At 36.3% G+C, this 20589-nt stretch overlaps 1 protein-coding gene across 1 annotated transcript; it reads left to right on the forward strand.

Moving 5' to 3' along the window:
- Nucleotides 1-577: 577 nt before the first annotated feature.
- On the forward strand, nucleotides 578-20006 carry Clbn (Nuclear export mediator factor NEMF homolog Clbn). Its single transcript, XM_068762777.1, has 18 exons — nucleotides 578-672; nucleotides 1832-2003; nucleotides 3051-3253; nucleotides 3994-4130; nucleotides 5510-5679; nucleotides 7844-8035; nucleotides 8611-8793; nucleotides 9572-9798; nucleotides 10973-11168; nucleotides 11671-11852; nucleotides 12834-13005; nucleotides 13882-14002; nucleotides 14846-15141; nucleotides 16299-16368; nucleotides 17094-17296; nucleotides 17970-18119; nucleotides 18941-19068; nucleotides 19775-20006. Exons 1-18 carry the CDS (start codon nucleotides 617-619, stop codon nucleotides 19971-19973), a joined length of 3057 nt encoding a protein of 1018 aa, XP_068618878.1. The 5' UTR covers nucleotides 578-616; the 3' UTR covers nucleotides 19974-20006.
- Nucleotides 20007-20589: the final 583 nt, after the last annotated feature.

Genomic DNA, 20589 nt, shown 5'->3' on the forward strand with positions numbered 1-20589 from the left:
TTAAAGATATTTTTTATAAATACGTGTAAACCATTTTGTAAAGGAAAATTTCTTAGGATAATGTTATCGCCTCCTTGGTATTGTTGCGTAGTTAACTGCTATCAATAATTTTTAATAAAACCTTCTTCTCGACAATTCAACCCCTCTAAAACTGTTATCTCCTTTTATAAATATAGTGATATTAATTTCTTAATATTTATTAAAATGTCTGTTATCGAAGATTCAAGCAATTAATCTAAAAAGACATTTTTGTATTTTAACAAGTTAAAAAGTAAATTTCAGAACTTTAATTCAATTGTCATAACAAAAGGTATTTTGACGATTTGTCACTATCGTCTACAAAGTTTTGACAATATCAATTGTCATCGCAGTTGAATGCGTTTGTACGTATTTTTATCGTAATCTTTTTGTATAGGTTAATATGATTAAAATTATAATTTATTAGGAGTAATAACATTTAAATATTTAATTTTTGTGTACATATGAAACTCTAAATATTCATCTCTATTTAATAAACTTTCAAGTTATATTATAGCTTTACCTTAATGATGTTTATTTTATAATTTTCTAGGAAAGAAATGATCTAGAAAAAGTGCACAAAAAACAATAAGCAAAAATGAAGACTAGATTCAACACTTACGATATTATATGTATGATAACAGAATTGCAAAGGTAAACATTTGGAATATATAACAGGATAAAACCAAATTATTTTTTTTACAATAGTTTAATTATGTTTTACCATCCACACCCATTTTCCAAGATTAGTATAATCTTTCTACTAACATCTCAAACTGTTTTTAAAGGCTTCTATTCAGCTCATTTTATGATGTAATTTTATGTTAACCATGTAACTTCATTAACACAGTTTACATATTTACTTGACTTTAATTTCTGTATTAAAAAACAAAATTAATAATATTTCGGAATATTATTAATTTTGTTTTTTAATTTTATTGCATTTACACTTAAGATAAACATGGTTTTCTAGATAGAATTATATGGGACATTATAGAGTGAAATCAAGTTAAGAAGAAATAAATATTTTTGTTAAATTTTGTTCCCATAATATCCTATTCATTGGAATTTTTTAAGACATGATTAAAAACCAAAAAAATCGAAAAGTTTTGTATAATTTTGTGTTTTGGATAATTTTGACAAGACTTATTTAGAACCCTTTCAGTTACATCTTTTAAAATTGAAGGAGGCCAGTCTAAGAGTACTTATATTAATTGACGTTTCTATCACATAGGGGTTTTTTAGCTTTCTCCTCTTGACATATAAAAGTGATCACCGTAAGTGATTCAAAGTTGTTTTGCAATACATTTTAAAAACATTTTACTTATGCACCATAATTAAAAATTTCACTATTTTTTATATGACATTTTAAGAAAGACATGATAAATACAAGAAATGAAAATAAACCATGACACCTAAATTTCACATTCAAAATGTTAACAAATCCTTTGTGGGCCTAAGTGTATATATAATAAAGTGCCACAAGATATCTTAGACCTTCCATTTCTTAGTTTTAAATTAAGAGTTAAAAGTATATTATTACATAAATTTTATTATATTAGTACAAAAAGTGTTGAACTTGGTTTGTTGACTTATTTACATGATTGATATTGTAATGTATACATAAAAAATTGTTAAATTTCATTTAAAAGACCAACTTGTCTTTCTGGCTGGCTCTTCTAAACAGATCATTTGCTAGCTTATAATGGTAAAATAATTGAAGATTCAAGAGTCTGTAAATGCCAACTTTAACAAAAAAAAAATTTGTAACTTTAACATTTTGAAAGTTAATAATAAATGAAATAATTTTCAGACTAATTGGTATGCGAGTGAATCAGGTGTATGATATAGACAACAGAACATATGTAATACGTCTCCAGCGTACAGAAGAAAAGGTTGTGCTGCTCTTGGAGTCTGGAAATAGATTTCATACAACACAATTTGAGTGGCCTAAAAATGTTGCTCCATCTGGATTTACGATGAAGGTTAGAATTATAGCATAATTTAAAAAAAAACTACCTATTTTCTACAGGGACTTATGAACACTAAATGGAATGCCAGATCTTTTTTGGAAACAGAGGAGGTTTTATTAAAACTATCAATAGTCTTGTACACAAACATTTGACTAATACCAAGTGTATGAATTATAAAATTTGTATTTGGAACCATATATGATTTATTTAATGGAATCACAGTGATTTAATTCTCTTTATCACCCCACTCTATTATAATATCACAAAATATTTTGCAATATATTGGCCTGAAGATTTGATCACAGGATGAAAATATAAAAATGACATATTCCAAATTCAAAAGTGATGTTTTGTTTATTTTTAATTATAACAGTATTAACAACCAGTATAAATAAGAAAACATACACACATATAATGTGTTTTCTCTAATCTAGTCTAGTCTAGTCTATACATATGTTTTTTTTTTAAATAAATGATTCCCATTTTGGATCTTTTGATGCACCTGCTATGTGTGCAGCAGGAATATTCTATTTCTGTTAAATGAATTCGTCAGGTTTATTAATTTTTTATTTTCATACCTTTTTTTGCAATATTTTCTTCCTTTTATCTCTAAAAAAATCTTTTATATATTTTCTTTTTCCTTCATCCATATTCCCTGATCACAATTTTACATTACATATTACAGATTTTTATGACTCATTTTAATATATACCCTTTTTTTTCTAGTTTTAGAGTTATAAGCCATTCTTTTATAATTTTTCTTATTATTTGGCCTGTATTGCCTTTTATATGATTTTTATTAAGAGTTTTGTCTATTTTCTGTGAGTCTTACCGACCCTTAGTATCTAGGTTTGAATCTTATTCCTATATATTGTGATCTGGACCACTATTTTACAATACTCAAGGAATGTAGGATGCATAGCCAGGCAAAATAGTGGTCCAGATCACAATATATAGGAATCACCTTATACTAGCTCCCTCTTCACCATCTTCCTTACCATCTTGACCTCTGAATTGGAGTGTGTGTGTGTGTTATATGTTATTTGTTGACATTTCCAGCTGCGGAAGCATCTAAAGAATAAACGTCTGGAAAAAATAAGCCAGTTGGGAGTGGATCGTATAGTGGAACTGCAGTTTGGAACTGGTGAAGCAGCGTATTATGTTATATTGGAACTTTATGACCGAGGCAACATTGTCCTTATGGACTACGAGTGGACCATTTTAAATGTGCTTAGACCACATGTGGAGGGTGATAAAGTAAGGTATGTCATCTTTTTGTCAAATTAAAAGGGGAATCTGATGTTCACATGATGCTCTGCTATTAGGCCGAAGACAAGATTAATATTTTTAGTGGGACCGAGATTTTCAATAGGAATGAAACAATGACATCTCATGGTTATTGAACCTGCAACCAGTACCATTTATTATCATGAGGAAACTAGGCTGTTGATCCATCATCAGTCCTAGATGGAATTAATAAGGACAGGGAGCTTTAAAGGTTCTATAATATAGAAATTCCGATCATTCCGATCCGGCATTTGATTTGGCACATCGGGCAGAAGAGTAAAATTTTTGGCTAAAGTGGTTTGAGTTCGATTTCGTAAGTCTGTTTGTCATTAGGACTTAAATTAGGTACCTAAAACCTAATGTGTTTTATTCGACTTACAAAAACTCTATATAACAACAAACATATTTGGCATCAAACAATACAATAAAGTAAATTATTCTTTTAAATTTTTTTTACGTTATATGGGTAAACTATAGATGATCATGCACCAGCTAGGGCAGCATAGGACATCCACCGACATGGTGGACACACGGCCTGATTACGGTTGGAAGACACTGGACACCCGCTGTCAATGATCCTATTGGAAATCTATGGGCACCTATGTCCAGCAGTGGGCGGATAGCTAAAATGATGATGATATGCAAAAACTTAAAAAAGACGGACATTAAATGAATTGAATTATTGAAAAGATATTAATAGTTAATATTATTATAGGTTTGCCGTTAGAGAAAAATATCCATTGTCCCGAGCTAAGACCGACTATTCAGCACCAAGCGAAGAGACTTTAAGAGATATATTTGCCAAATGCAAACCTGGTGATAACTTAAAGAAAGTGCTCAATCCTAATGTTGGTGAGTATACAAAATAATCTTAATAATAGTCTGATGCGGCAGTAAGCGAGGTACATCGCTCGTGCGACTGATGACCTCGAGACGGTAGGCGTGGCATGGGTGGACCCCCACTCGGTGGACCGACGACATAGTTAAGGTTGTGGGAAGTCGCAGAATGTGGGCAGCGCAAGACCAGCCATCTTGGTGATCTTTGGAAAAGGCCCAAGGCTTGGAGTTGTAAATATCAGATGATCCATGAGATAATATATGTAAACTTTTCCATACATTAGCAACATTATGTAAATCCATACATACACAAATCTATTTGACATCTATAACTCCCTAATCCGGATGATATTATGTTCTATCACTTTTAAGAAAATAGGTATATACTATGATACATTGTTACGCATAGACTTAGATTGTCATAATAGAGGAGAGGATGAAAGGCGATGCAAAGAATGAAATTTAGAACGAAGGAGAATGTAACGTTATGTGACATGTTAGAGGAGTGAATGAACGATAATGTGAAGACTGGAAGAGAGCGAAAATAAAAAACACTTGAAAAGTTTATCAAAAATGAAGAAGTCCCTTTCCCTTAATAAGTTAGGGATGTACGAGAGATCCCCAAAAACGGGAGCCATTAAGAAAAGTTCCATCACTTGATGTATTAACACAAGAAATAAAAATAAGCTGTATACTTATTATCGTCATCAAAAATTAAATATTTTATTTAGGTCAAACAAATTCCACAATATATTTCAAATCTGCAGCATGAGAGGTAAAAAAATGTATATTATTGTATCCAAGAAAACTATGCTGATGTTAATGCGTGGAATTAAATGTTGATGCCCAGGATGCTAATTATTGTCAAACACTCTTTATAAAACTATATTTGTCAAAAGCAACTGCTGAGTTTCATACTGACTCTTCTTAGCAGAAACGTCTTTGGAGTCAGTGACAGCTTCCTGTAGGGACAATTCGAAAATGCTTGTAGCATCCTATTCAAATAAACAATATTTTGATTCTCATCAAACACATTTAAATTCCCAAAGATTAATGATAATTACAATAAATATAAATAAACTCGTAACACTTGAGTTTCTGTATAATAAATTATCACAAGATATCTTAGACCTTAATTTTGTCAGTTTTAAATCTAAAATTAAAAGTATATTATTACACAATTCTTATTATACCATTGAAACGTTTTTACTTGATCAAATTATTTTAATAATGTATTATTGTTCAATGTAAGTTAAAATTAACAACTGTAGAGTTTCCGTCCGGTTTATATCAGATCAGCATTTCCGAGCCTATGTTAACTATCGAAGATTAAAAATTCCATGTAAATGCATAGTCAAATAAAGATATTTTGAATTTGAAATATTATCTTCTAGAATATGGTGCGGCTGTTATAGACCATGTGCTCTTAGAGAATGGTCTAGCAGGAAACTTGAAAGTTAACAAGGAGCAAGGCTTTTTAGTGGAGAGGGACATGAAGAAACTGGTTGCTGCGCTTAAACAGGCTGAGCAGATGTTGGACAATGCAAAGAGTGAAGTCGCAAAGGTATTGAAAAAAATATATTTTTGATTTTAATTTTTTTAATAAATTAAAAAAATGTCTTTAAAACGGTTATCAAACAATAAATACTTAATCCTGTTAGAGTTTAAAGGATTTTAAAGGATATGAAGGATATGTGTACCTTGGAATCGAATTGGTCCAACTAATGTATAAGAGGATATTTATTAAATAAAACATATGTGGCTTCATAAAGTATCTCACTGATTTGTACCTAATGCAGCTTGACCACGACCATTCTAAGAAGAATGCAGGACTGAGAAGAAGTATATATTAATTACTCTACACAGTTTCTAGGAGAATCAGTTCACTTCTTACCATTTGAAGATCATTAATCAAAATATATATCTAATCATGTTAACCAATTGCTAAGACTCAAGTACTGACGTTGATGAGGGTTCCTTCGGGAGCACTGGAGCTTTGTTGCCTTAAAAGAGGTCTTAGGCCAGGCGCCTTCTGGGCTCTGCCACAAGTAAAAGTTCAGTCAAAAAAAAGTATATATTACTAGCCGATCCAAAAAAATAAAGTTTTTAATTAACCAATAAATAATAAGGGTTAATCGTAGAGGGGTGAAAATTTAGGGTTGTATGTATTTCTGTATGCTGTATCATAATAACAGGTTGTCAAATATCTCCCTTCCGCTTTTTTGCTCTTTATTCAATGCTTTATAAAAAGTGTTACAGTGATCGGATTTAGTTTAAATATGCGCCGTTTTGTTCGTTGTTTGTTAATCTGTTTCCATCTAGACGGCAACTTCATAATACCTCCCTCGTAGAAGCCCCTCCTTATTTGCGAAGAACTCGGACAGCCACTTTTCACAAACCTTTTTTGAGTTCAACTTTACACCACCATGGGCGTTCGCCATGGACAGGAACAGGTGGTAATCACTTGGCGCTATGTCCGGGCTATATGGTGGATGTGATAAAACCTCCCATCCGAGCTCCCGTAGCTTCTGACGAGTCATCAACGAAGTGTGTGGTCTGGCGTTGTCCTGGTGGAAAACTACACCCTTCCTGTTGGCCAATTCTGGACGCTTCTGGTCGACCGCCTGCTTCAAGCGGTCCAGTTGTTCGCAGTAGATGGTAGAATTAAGCGTCTGGCCATATGGGAGCAGCTCATAGTGGATGATTCCCTTCCAATCCCACCAAACACACAGCAAAACCTTCCTGGCCGTCAATCCCGGCTTGGCCTCTGTTTGGGACGATTCACCGGCCTTCGACCACGACCGTTTTCGCTTGATGTTGTCGTATGTGATCCATTTTTCGTCGCCAGTCACCATCCGCTTCAAGAATGGGTCGAGTTCGTTCCGTTTCAGCAGCATATCGCAGCCGTTAATTCGGTCCAGAAGGTTTTTTTGCGTCAAATCATGCGGCACCCAAACATAAAGCTTTTTTTTGGATCCAGCCTTCTGCAGATGGTTTAAAATGGTTTGGTGACTAACTCCCATCTCCTGGGCGATGTCACGAGATGCCACATGCCGGTCTAACTCGATGTAGTCCATGATTTGATCGGTATTTGTCGTCACAGGTCTTCCGCCGGCTGGCTTATCCATGGTGTCGTTTTCGCCGGCTCTGAATCGTCGAAACCATTCCTCCGCGGTTCGAAGTGATAGAGTACCATCCCCCAAAACACCATTAATCTCATGGGACGTTTCTCTAGCGGATTTGCCTTTAACGAAGGAAAACTTTAAAATAGCGCGAATTTCGGCGTTAGTGAACTCCATGTTTACACGTCTATAACTGTTGAACGCAATATCCAAACTAATCATGCATAGCGTCGTTTTGTAGGTTATGTCAAGACCTTTCAAATTATGTATAGTATTGCCAGATGCGAGCTCTGTAGCGCTTTGTACATAGCCGCGAAATTCAAAAGACAAAAAGGCGGAAGGGAGATATTTGACAACCTATTAAAATAAAAAATAAAAAAATTGTCTAAAAAATAAATAAAAATAATCCAGGGGTGGACCACCCTTATCACTTAGGGGTATGGAAAATAGATAGTAGCCGATTCTCAGACCTACTGAATACGCATATAGAATTTGGTAAAAATCGGTCAAGCCGTTTCAGAGGAGTTCAAGTTCAAACACCGTGACACGAGAATTTTATATATTAGATTATTCTTTGACCAATTAATTATAAAATCATTATTTCAGGGTTACATAATCCAGAAGAAAGAAGAACGACCTGCTGCAGAAGGAGAATCAAAATTCTTATTAACTAATCAGGAATTTCATCCGATGCTATTTGCGCAGTACAAAGATCAACCATACTCCGAACATGATTCATTTGATAGAGCTGTTGATGAGTTTTTCTCCGCTTTGGAGGGACAAAAGATTGACTTAAAAGTGAGTAATATAACATACTATATACAAATATATTGTATACACACTGAAAAATATGTTTTGTGAATAGTAACGAAATTTAAATATATTACAGTTAAAAAATTAAAAAATAAGTTTCATCACGTTATCTAGACAACTCCATCTCCCCGTGTCATCTATTGTCAAAATAAGCCTACAACCTACCCCTAAAAACTACTACTAAACCTACCCCTCCTACACTTGAACTTAATGTCGAAGCCATTTTCTATATATTCCATCTTCCCTCTCGTATCTGTACACCATCTGAGCTGTTGCAACTGTGATTTTAATTCTTCTCTGAAGTATTTTTAATCTGCAGATGAACAAAAATATCTATCATTTTTTATTTCCAAAAATTAATTTAGTAAAGGTTACTCGCAGTACGCGGCATATGATTTGGCACGCCGTAAATATTTTAGTCAATTATGAAAAAAATATGTTCTTACATGTACATTCTATAGTGCCAATTCAAAAGCCGAATACTATACGCGGTTTCTAGTAAAAAAATCCATCGAACCTACAGAATTTTTTAAATTATCTGTGTTGAATTTCACTTATAGACTGTACAAATGGAAAGAGAAGCAATGAAAAAACTCCAGAATGTACGCAAGGATCACGATAAGAGAGTGACTGACTTGAAAAGAGTTCAGTTGGATGACAAGAAGGCAGCCGAGTTGATATCCAGGAATGAGCCGCTGGTGGAGCATGCTCGTATTGCCATACAAACAGCTATAGCTAATCAGGTATGTAAGGTTACTGGCTGGTGAGACTCTTGGCTTCCCTCTGTTCGCAACCGGAACTACGTAACCCAATACGGGGGGTATTACTGCGTGAAAAGTAAGTTCAGGTCATTGGTATTGGATTCGAAGTGGCAATGTGGTTAACTCCAGACGTTGTTCCCTTACCTGATTTGCCGTAGTCATCGTCACCAGTCTTGTGGTGGGATTTGAGAAGTGAGCGTGCCAATAACTCTGGTAGATACCTGGATAATATGGAAACCATCTTACCAGACGTCTCGAGCGAGGATTGAATCGTTAGTGTGTTCTTGGTGACGCACGGAAAGTGAGTGTGCTTTACAAATCCATCACCATGAAGAGTCAGGTACTGGAGGTGGAGGCAAGACCTGCCGTAAATAGGTCCCTACCCTTGGACTGCTGTACTAAACCCATTGATATAATTTAAAATTTGGAATCATTGGTGACAGTATAATCAATAAATTAGGAATAGGTAAGAGAGAGTAATCAAGTATGTGTGTGTAAATACAATCTAATTTGTCTTTTATTATGGAATTTTATTGAAGAATTCTACAGGACATATTGATATTTTTTTTAAATTAATCTTTATAATTGGTTGGATAAAATGCCTTTTACCAAATCATATATAAACTTGTAATAAAACCTCAATGGATGTACTATTTGTATCTAGCCGGCTACGAAAAGTTACATTAAAAAAAGGACTTTGTAAACTTTTGTTCCGTTAAGCGATTTAATCTATTTATACATTGTTTATATATTATTACAGATGTCCTGGGATGCCATCAAGAATTTAGTGAAGACCGCACAGGACAATAAGGATCCCATAGCCTCCACCATCAAACAGTTGAAACTGGAAACTAACCATATCACTTTGCTGCTAACAGACCCATTTGATGAAGGTGATGATTATGAGGATGATGAAGATGATGATCGCCTGAAGCCGATGCTGGTTGATATTGATCTATCATTGACAGCTTACGCCAACGCCAGAAGGTAAAAAATTACAGTACTTTTAAATAAGTTAATCCTATGTCGTAGACGTCGTCATCTTTTCTAGGCTTCTTTTCAAAATTTACCATCATTTCAGTCATAGGATGTCCATTTGAAATTTATACAAATATTTCTAGAAAATTCTGGACTAAACGGAAAAGATAGGTTGAATCAGAAACCAGAAGATCCAAGATAGGATGTCCACTAAAATTTATACGAATATTTCTAGAAAATTCTGGTCTGAACGGAAGAGAGAGATTGAATCAGAAGCCAGAAGATCCAAGATAGGATGTCCACTAAAATTTATACGAATATTTCTAGAAACTTCTGGGCTAAACAGAAGAGATAGATCGAATCAGAATCAGATCTAAGATCAGCAAGATCATTGACGTTGCTTAAAGAATTGCTCGTCTGCAATGGCAGTGGGCGGGTACATCGCTCGTGCAACCTAGGGGTGTTGGGGTTGAAAGGTTCTCGAGTGGCGACAATGAGCCGGTAGATATTGCGTGGGTAGTTACCCTACTAGGTGAACGGATGGCATAGTTAAAGTTGCCAATAGTCGCTGAATGCTGGCAAGGCAGGACCAGTCATCGATTCTTGAGGGAGGCCTTTGCCTTGCTGTGGGTGTCCACTGGCTAAAAAAAAATCAGACTCATGAACCTCACTATTATTTCCGCTGTAGGATGTCCAGTGTTGGACATGGGATTGCACAAATATTTGCAATAGAACGTGTTGGACATACCCAGCATCCAGCCTCTTCTGAAAACTTAACGAAATCTTCTGTACACCTTATAGGATGACATACCACGTTATGCTTCTCGATTCATGGTTTTCACTTGAGATCCATAGTTCTGCGCGTTATATGATCTGACCACTGTCACTTCAAGTTGCCTATCCACTGGGCTACCTTAGTCCTGCCGATTATAGAGATATTAAGCCTTAATTCTTTACTAGAGGGGGGGGATCTCTAGGGATGGCCTGTGCTTTATGCTTAGGCGTCTATCAGCTGCCATGATGATGATGAAATTGACTATGAAAATTAAACCATCTTTAATGCATTGCCATCTTTCTCGATATTTTTTTGTATTATTATAGTGCCCGGCATTTGATTTGGCACGTCAAATCAATAAAAAATGTAGTTTATGTTAGTTATCACAAATAAGCTATGTTATTTCAGGTATTATGATCAGAAACGTAACGCAGCAAAGAAACAACAGAAGACGTTAGAGTCAGCCGACAAGGCCTTGAAGAATGCGGAGAAGAAGACCAAGCAGACGTTGAAGGAAGTGCAGATGATCAGCAGCATCAATAAAGTGAGGAAGACGTACTGGTTCGAGAAGTTCTACTGGTTTATTTCTTCGGATAACTTTCTGGTGAGGACACTCCTTTTTCTAATACTTGATTTTATTTTATTTCTTCATTATTAAGGTCTATAAGTTTTAATGAAATAGTGACCCGTAATTGTCACTTCCTTTAGCCACGCGTTTTAACCAATTACATTATAATAAATTATACCGAAAGTCTAACCAAATGATTCTTGGACGAAGTTGTGAAGACAAGGCGTGATTAGGTCTCCACCCCCCCGCCCCCTATGGGTCTTGCGATGGCACAGCCAAGGTCGTGGGAAGTCGCTGGATGAGAGTAGCGCAGTCAGTTATTGGGACGATATTTGGGGGAGGTCTTTGTCTTACAGTCGTCTATCGTCTAATATGATGATGATATTAAGAAGACGCATCTATACTCTTATCCTCAATGTGAACACAACTTTCCAATCTAAATGGCAAATGGGCGTGGCTAAGTTTTGACAGATGACAGTCTATTTTATGCAAATAAAATGAATAAATGCATGACTAAATAGATAACCTGCAAATGCAGGTGATAGCTGGACGTGATCAGCAACAGAACGAACTGCTGGTAAAGCGCCATCTGCGGACTGGTGACATATACGTTCACGCAGAACTTAGCGGGGCGGCGTCTGTCATTGTGAAGGCAGCGGGACGAGGGGAGGTGCCCCCCAAGACCCTGGCAGAGGCGGGACAGGCAGCTGTTGGATACAGGTGGAGTACATTTTCTTTTTTTTTCTATTTAAAAAAAAAGGTTAAAAGGAATAAGAAAAGGTAACGATAATGCAGACCCAAGTTATGTATGCTCGAAATACTACATGACTTTGCAAAGCCAACAGGTGAAGAAATCATGTCAACTAGAGGAAAAGAGGTCGTCGTCGGATCATAAAAATCACGATCCTTATCAGTAAAAGAAGTTAAAAAGAAAAAAAAGAAAGGCGTACACCATTATGACGGAATGACAGGAGAGTACCCAATCTGGTGTCCTAAGAGGAATGAATTCCTTGTATGATCAGAGGTCCGGATTGCAAATCAACTATTTCAAAAAAGAGTAAAATATACTGATAAACGTGTATAATAGTTAATAAAAAATGTCTTAGTAATAGCTATATAGATATGACTAAATTAGACATTCTTAGTGCGTGTTCAAAAAAAAATTTTTTTAAATTTAGTAGAGACTAGAATAATTTAGCTTAGTAAACACTGCTATGAAAAAACGTAAACTAAAAAAATTTCGGAAACATTAAACGTAAATGTAAAACAAAGGCACAGACGTTTATGTCTGTGGAAAATAAAAAAACGTGTGTGTGTGTGTGTGTGTGTGTATAGTATACAGTTATGTGTGTGTGTGTGTGTATATATATATATATATATATATATATATATATATATATAAAATGTGTGTGTAAAGGAAATAGTTTCTTTAAAAATATATACCGGCGACCGGATGGACGCCATCACACCAACCGTATCAGCATTATTAACAGCGCCATCTATGAAGTGTCAAGGTTAAACAGCCACCGCTTTACCGACATTAAATAAGCGCGGCACGATGCAAAATATATATGTGTATGTATGTGTGTGTGTGTTATTATCATCATGGGTCCAGATATATTCATCACATCATCTGACATCCAGTATTGGAATGTGTAAGCTAATAATAAGTCCAATCGATATACGTTTGGCTTTCCGTAGCGTGGCTTGGGAGGCGAAGGTGCTGACTCGCGCGTGGTGGGTGCACGCCCACCAGGTGTCCAAGTCCGCGCCCACCGGCGAGTACCTCACCACCGGATCATTCATGATCCGCGGCAAGAAGAACTACTTGCTGCCCGACCAACTGCAATTTGGATTCAGCTTCCTCTTCCGGGTTAGTTAAATAACTGTTTTAAATTTTGTTGTAGCTTGTAGAAAGTAAGAGTTTAGGGAACGTACATCATCATGTCAGCCAATTGACACCCACTGAAAGGTACAGACCTTCCCAAAGACCAGTGATTTCCCGTGACCTTAACTATATCATCAGTTCACCTGGTGTGAGAGATACCCATACCACGTCGGCTCCTGGTTGCCATTCAAGAGCCAGCTCCCATGGTCATTGGTTCCACGTGTGATATGCCCTGCCCACTGCTACTTCCGATGACTAATACTTCGAGCTATGTTGGTAATCTGGTCTCTTCTGTGGATACCCTCTTTTCGGACTCAATCTTGCAAGGAAGCTCCATACAAATCTCTCTCCGCTGTTCTCTAGGTGACCTGGAGCCATCTTATAAGCCACGATGACCGATCTTGCGCTGTCTACATCCAGCGACTTTCCGCGACCTTGACTTTATCGATGGTCTATATGGTGTGGAGACACCTGCGCCACGTCTACCGGCTCGCAGTTCCACGAGAGATATGCCCCGCCCACTGTCACTTTAGAAAAGCAATAACTTCGAGGTATATCGGTGATCTTGGTTCTTCTTTGAACCCCCTCATTTCTGGATCAATCTCGCAGCGAAACTCCGACCTGAAGTCTTCTTATAAGGTCTTGGGCTGCCGCTTTCAGCGACTTCCCGCAACCTTGACTATATAGTGCAGGATGGGTAACCACATCACATCTACCAGCTCGTGGTTGTTGAACCTTTCAGTACCAAAGACTGGTTAAAAGACCAATTAATTCTGAAAATTTATCTAGTTTATGTTTGACATATTATGTGGGTATTTAAGATTTACTGTGTGTGATATGTGAACATTTCTTTTTTTCCAGCTGGAAGACAGCTGCATAGAACGTCATCGAGACGAGCGGAAGTCGTTGGCAACTGACGAGAACGCGTCCGACGTCACTTCCGTTCAGGAACAAGATGAGGAGATCATCGTGTCCGACGATGGTTTGTAACATTTTTACTGATTACTACTTTAATATTTATGTTATATACAAAAAATTGTATTTAATAACATTATGTTCGACTACAGGTTTCAAGTCTGTTATGGGACACCTTCCTTTTTCAAAAGTCTTTCTCTTCCCCATGATCTAAACACGGAGCTTCCACTTAATCCTCCAGGGTCTGATTGTCACGGTCACAGCTTAACAGGCTATAGTGAGGAATTTCTCTCCGAGATCGAACCAGGAGTGAGGAGTTTCGAAGACGAAGGAAATATATATAGCCCAGCTGGTTAGCAAGTTGAAGTGGCAGTGAACAGATGGCCGCTAGAGCCTTAGGACTCAGCGGTAGAGACCACGGATTCCCATCCACAAGGTGGTGGGTAAAAGATCTTGTTAATACGGATCCGGACCGCTTCCAACAAGCCCTAATGCAAGTCTATAGAAGGTCTAAATCTATGAGTTTTACGGTTGATACAGTGATGACATGTTCATATCTGTTGTCAAGTGTGATGACCTCTCGAACATTTGCCCTCTGTTTTCATCATCAGTATGTAAAAAGTGATGTCATGATATTTGTTTTTTTTTTAATATATCTAGGATCTATATTCCACAGACAGCGTCCGTGCCTTTGTTTTTACAGTTACTTTCAATATTTCCGTCAATAAGTTGTGTTCAATAAGGCTCTTAATCTATTTACTAACTTAAATCGTAAACCATTTAAAACTAAGTTGTAGTCTGTTGTTTGTTTTTAACGACACCCTAAAAATGTCCAGTTCGTACGACCACTTCTTTACACCTACTCCATATATATTGAATGTATGATAGGATTTCGTTATAAATCTTCTAGACGAATCATCCGGGAAAGAAGATTCTAAACAAAACACGGAAGCAAATCTCGAGTCCATTACAGAAGAGACAACACAGTTAAATATAGTAGATTCTAAAAAAGAGATAGAGTTTGAGGAGAAATCTGCAGTGGAGCAAGAAGAAACATCTCAAGATGAGAATAAAACATCTCCAGTGGAGATGGAGGAAACGCCTCAACAGGAGACGGAGAAAACATTTTCTTATATTGACACGGAGCCCAATGATGAACAAAGTGATGATGAAACTGACATAGGCGTAATGAATACTCATGTTAAGGTAAATTTATTCACATTATTCACTTAGAATCAATATCGGTGATGATGTGATAATGGTAGCACAGCGGTAGAAGTCTAAAACTTGTGATGAGTCATAGATTTGATTCCGAGGACACAATCTTATATAATTCACACACTGCTCACAAACAAGTTACCAGAGGATGGGTAGCAGTGTTCTCTGCGTACCATAATACCACACTGCAATCGCCAACCGGCCTGCTAAGTGTGGCGATTATAGTATATCCCCCCATAGATATCTTTGGGGGAGGCTTTTATACCTAGTAGTGGGCGTATATCTCCTAAAAAGAAAAATAATAAAGCTATTTTAATTTTATATGCCTGTGACTCGCAGTAGTCGACTATCAGTAGACCTTTGCTCGCAGGGTGGTGAGTGACACTGTTAATAGAAACAAAACAGTATAGATAAGTAGGTACCTAATAAACTGCACATTAAATAAGTATTCAATTAATAATAGTAAAAATAGAATAAGAAAAGTGTAGTAATGTATTAAGAAAGCACAACCCAAAGAAAACTGTGATAAAAAAATAGAATATGAAAATAATAAAATAAAGAATGAATAAAAATGTACCTAACCACCTAAAAGTAATAAGACGATGGAAGGAAGGCGATGAAAGCAAGAAGTCATGAAAGAACGAAATGAAAGATATTGTGATGGAAATAAGGTAAGAATAAAAGAAATTAAGAAGTATGACAGTGAATGAAGAATAAAGATGAAAAATCTGAAACACTTATTTGTAAACAAAGACCCTGATCCCAAATAATTCGGGGTACGAGAGGCCTCCAATAGCGGGGGCCTTAAAAGAAAAAAAGCCAGTGGACCAGTGGTAAGGACTGAGACTTACAATCATATGTCACGGGTTCGATTCCCGACATACGATCTTATATAATTCAAACATGTTGTTTATGTAATAATTATATAAGATTGCCACTGCTCACAAGTTTCCAGAGGATTGGCAGCAACGTGCTCTGTGTACCATAGTACCACACTGCAATCGCCAACCCGCCTGATAAATGTGGCGATTATGGTATATCCCATCGTAGATATCTTAGGGAAGGCCTATACTTAGCAGTGGGCATCTATGGGATCGACACAGATAACAAAAAAACCAAAATAATGTGAAGTGATTTTATAACAGATCGACCACGGCACGGGCGAAGTGTACACTCAATCGAAAACGAGGACCATATCCGAAGTATCCGACATAAGTGAGTATTTTATATTTTATATTACTATTTTTTATTTACACAAAATCTGTATTTATACAAAACCTTAAAACCAACTTTTATGCAACCAATCACAATGCTTATTTTACAACCAATCACAAGCTTCGTCTGTGCGAGAGAGCACGGTATATATGTGAGACAGAGAAAGGTGAAATAGTTGTATTTAGCGACACGAGCCGAAGCTCCACCAGGAACCCTCGAGCCCTCGTCTCGTCGTAAACGCGGTCGCATCCCCCCCACCATTATCAAACTAGAAGCGCTGCTAGAGTTTTTCTCTCAACTTCTTTCAACGCTAACGCTTTCCATAAGACAGGTAATAGAAACCGGCTAAGCCGAGGTCCCCTACCGGGGGACGTCACGTCACACCATAAAGCATTTACCGAAGCGACCTAAGGCCTCGGCGGCCTCCCAATCCCCAGGCCAAGGCTCCCCTGGGAACCCTGGAGCTTCTCCACTTTAAAATTGGTCTTAGGTTTGATAAACTTTGCACCCTGCCATCTTGAACCCGCGAACTCCAGTGACAGTCTGGTACAAAAAAAACGTAAAATTTACAATATTTCAAACGTGCATTGATTTCAAAGTGTTGAGAAATTCACACGTAATTCTTTATTTCATTTCTAAGCTTTATTATATTTTAAGTATAAATGTATTAACAAAGTAAATGTGTTTATATATATATTATATGTTAGAATAATTAACTTGGTCAGGCGAGGATGTATTAAGCTTCCCAGCGCTGCCGAAACTAAAGAAGAAACCACAAAAGAAGGAGAATATTGTTGTTGAGAAGAAAAAAGAAGATAAACCAAAGGAAACATTAAAACGAGGACAGAAGTCGAAGTTGAAGAAGATCAAAGAGAAGTACAAAGACCAGGACGAAGAGGATCGCGCTCTGATGCTAGAGCTACTGCAGGTGAGGTTTTTGTAAAAAAATCAATATCACCATCTTTACACTGTTGTCATTATCACCAATGTGAAAGTCATTTCTAAGACCATAGAAGCACGATTAGAGAAAGAGATAGAGAATTATTTTTTTATTATTATTCACAATGTCCACTACTGGGCAAGGTCCTCCGTAGATTTCCATTAGTATAGGGAGCTCTTTTCCATTTCTGACTCTACTCTGCTTCGCAAGGTGTTATAAGGAGAAGAAACAGGAAGAAACTCCACAACAATATATCTTTTAATAAATTTTAACACAGATTTACAAATGTACACTATATCAGATATATAAATCAAAACAAACAGGCGACATCACCGCCAAGGATTCTTGTCATTTTAATATTCTTTTATTGAATAATAAGATTTTTCGTTATTTTAAAATATGCGTTTTGGATTTTGTTAATGGTAGTCCAATAATTTTTTGCGGCATTGTATTATAAAATTTAATTCCCTTTATTACAAATGAATGTGACTTTTTGCAGTCGTAACTTTGATACAACTAGATTTTCACGATCCCTTGTAAATACACTATGGACCTCCTCTATCTTTATATATATATATATATATATATATATATATATATATATATAAATATATATATATATTGTGTGATAACTAAGTTGCAAGAGTTCTCGTATCCACAGTCCTCGAAGGCACCGAAGGATTCCAAGAAAGCGCAGAAGAAAGCTGCGGCAAAGGCTTCAAAGAGCAAGACCGGCCCGCGAGCGCAGAAGATCCCGCAGCCGGCGCCGATTATTCTAGAAGCAGAGTCGGAAGAAGAACCGGAGCCAGAGGTAATAAATATATCACAGATAAAGGAAAGGAATATCTCGGCCATCATGCAAGACGAAGGGGAGAGAGAATACTTCCTCAGCAACTGCAGGAAGGTGGTGACAAATGCAATAGGTAAAAATAAAACAAACACTAAAATATAGAAATAAAAGGAATATAGTAGTACCAAAAATAGTATAATATAAGATGAAAATTACAAAGAAAATACGTGTTAAATATTTGAACAATAAATAATGTTGCAAAATAAAATAGTAAAGAAACCTAGAATGTAGTGGTTGAGGATGAATGTACGGCTAATGGAATGAAAGAGAAAGACTGGGAAAATTGTAGAATGAAAGAAACAGTACGACAGATAAGATGATACATGAAAGAGAAGAATGATAATAATAAAAAAATGAATAAATTACTAGAATTAAAAGTCCCTGTCCCACACGAGATAGGAGAACGAGAGGTCCCCAACAAATCAATGATAGTATAGTTTTATAAATTCGTGCTATCTCCAGATTAAAATTAATTATTGTTTACTATCTATTTCTGGAGATTTTGTACTGCCAGAAGTTATTAGTTTGTCGCATTCCAAAAAAAAATTTATGTCACATATATTGAAGAGATCACATTATACAGGTTTTTTTTGGTAATAGATGGAAAAGTTTTAAAGCTTTTTGCTCTAAATAATAAGCTGTACATTTACCAATTTAAAGATTTTACATCTAGAATCATTCATCTTATAAGTAGTAAGTACAGGAGAAATATTTTTTCTTCTAGCAGTCATAAGACGTCAAGTGATATAAAATGTTTATAAAAGGAATATATCTGTGTGTAGTTGGAGCAAGCTGGAGCCGACACGGAAGCGGAACTCCTCAACCAGCTCACCGGCTGTCCCCACCCGGAGGACGAGCTGCTGTTTGCTGTTCCCGTGGTGGCGCCCTACTCCGCACTCATCAACTACAAGTCAGTTTTTCTAATGGCACACGTTTTTGGGAGCTTCGGGATTTTTTATTTATTTTTCTCCTTTCATTCTTCACATTTAGATCATTTTTTGCACATCACCTTATTTCCCTAATCTACATTCCTCGTTAAATTTGGTTCTTATTACAGCATTATTTTTATTTTATTTTCTTTATTAATAATTATGAATTGACAATTTTTTTATTTATTATTTTAATTTTTTTTATTTATGTGTTCTTATTGTCGGGCTTTACCTGAATCTTTATTTTAGTCGTTATTTTTGTTTCTACCGATGGTATTTTGCACCACTTTTTTGCAGAATTTTAGGAATTTGAAGCGACATTTGTCGTTGCCCATGAGGGATGCGACACTTTCTTCTACTATTTTCCTCTCTCTCTCTTTTTACTCGTCTCTTTCCAACTCGAGGTAAAGGTAGAACTAAAAGTCAGTTGCCCCTCAGTGGGTGTAACCAATTTTTGACCAATTTATCTTTACCCGCAGCTATTGTTGTTGTCATACTTAAAAAAGCTCGGAACTTTGTTGCAAGATCTAAACAGAGTATCATTTCACAAAAAACAGTGTTTTTAAATTCTGTTCCTTTTAAAATAATTGTTCTTATAGTGATATTTAATTAAATTAAGAGCACCCCTTCACACCTTCCACTAGGTGGACTGATGTAAAGTTAGAACAAAGTGCCCATTTTTTTCAGATACAAAGTAAAGCTGACACCGGGTACAAGTAAGCGAGGTAAGGCCGCTAAGACCGCCGTTCAAGTATTCCTCCGGGATAAAGCCAGCACGCTACGGGAGAAGGACCTCCTCAAGGCAATAAAAGAGGAGAACATAGCGAGGAACTTCCCCGGGAAGGTCAAACTCTCCGCGCCACAACTACACAAGCATAAAAAATAATCTCATACAGACTTGTTGTGCAGTAATAAAATTTATATTATCTGTTCTGCAGTTTTTATAACTACCCTCAATGTAGACGGGATGATTAATAATAGGTTTAAAAGGGGTGAATGTGGTGGTGTGGAAAGGAGTTGGGGGTGAACACATTTGCACTGCACAAAAAGCGTGTTTTAAAATTGATATTACGATATATTAAATTTAATTATTGTTTACTATCTTTCCCTGGAGACTGTATAGACAGAAGTTATTGGTTCATCACATTACAATATAAATCAATTTCACAGTAATTACATATAGGTCAAGAAGAGTGCTATGCTCGGAGTTTCACTGCGAGATCGAATTAGAAATGATGATCAAGGAAAGGGAGAAGGTGTGACTATGTAAGAGATTGAGTAGGTTTAAGAGAAGAGTTGTAGTAGGTTAAAAGAAATAGGTATCGCAAAGACCTGCTGATACAAATAGTTTACTTATTTTAAGAAGTGTAATTATATAATAATAAAAGGTCTCTTGTGGTATTCTTCGTATAAGTGATCACTTGGGTGGGTTTTAAGGTCAATGAGAGAGAGGATCAGCTGACCAAAGACGCTGCTCTAAAGATTAAAAGAAGACCAGAAAA

The sequence above is a fragment of the Battus philenor genome, unplaced genomic scaffold (assembly GCF_028537555.1).
Source record: "Battus philenor isolate CCGP_79_NKW_IND1 unplaced genomic scaffold, ilBatPhil1.0.hap1 SCAF_17, whole genome shotgun sequence".
Taxonomy (NCBI): domain Eukaryota; kingdom Metazoa; phylum Arthropoda; class Insecta; order Lepidoptera; family Papilionidae; genus Battus; species Battus philenor.

Bases quoted from the DNA above. Each gene is read 5' to 3' on its own strand.
- Clbn (XM_068762777.1), top strand. From the start codon at position 617: ATGAAGACTAGATTCAACACTTACGATATTATATGTATGATAACAGAA. The intron at 5,680-7,843 runs GTATTGAAAAAA...TCATTATTTCAG, and splicing joins CAAAGAGTGAAGTCGCAAAG to GGTTACATAATCCAGAAGAA. The intron at 18,120-18,940 runs GTAATAAATATA...ATCTGTGTGTAG, and splicing joins AAGAAGAACCGGAGCCAGAG to TTGGAGCAAGCTGGAGCCGA.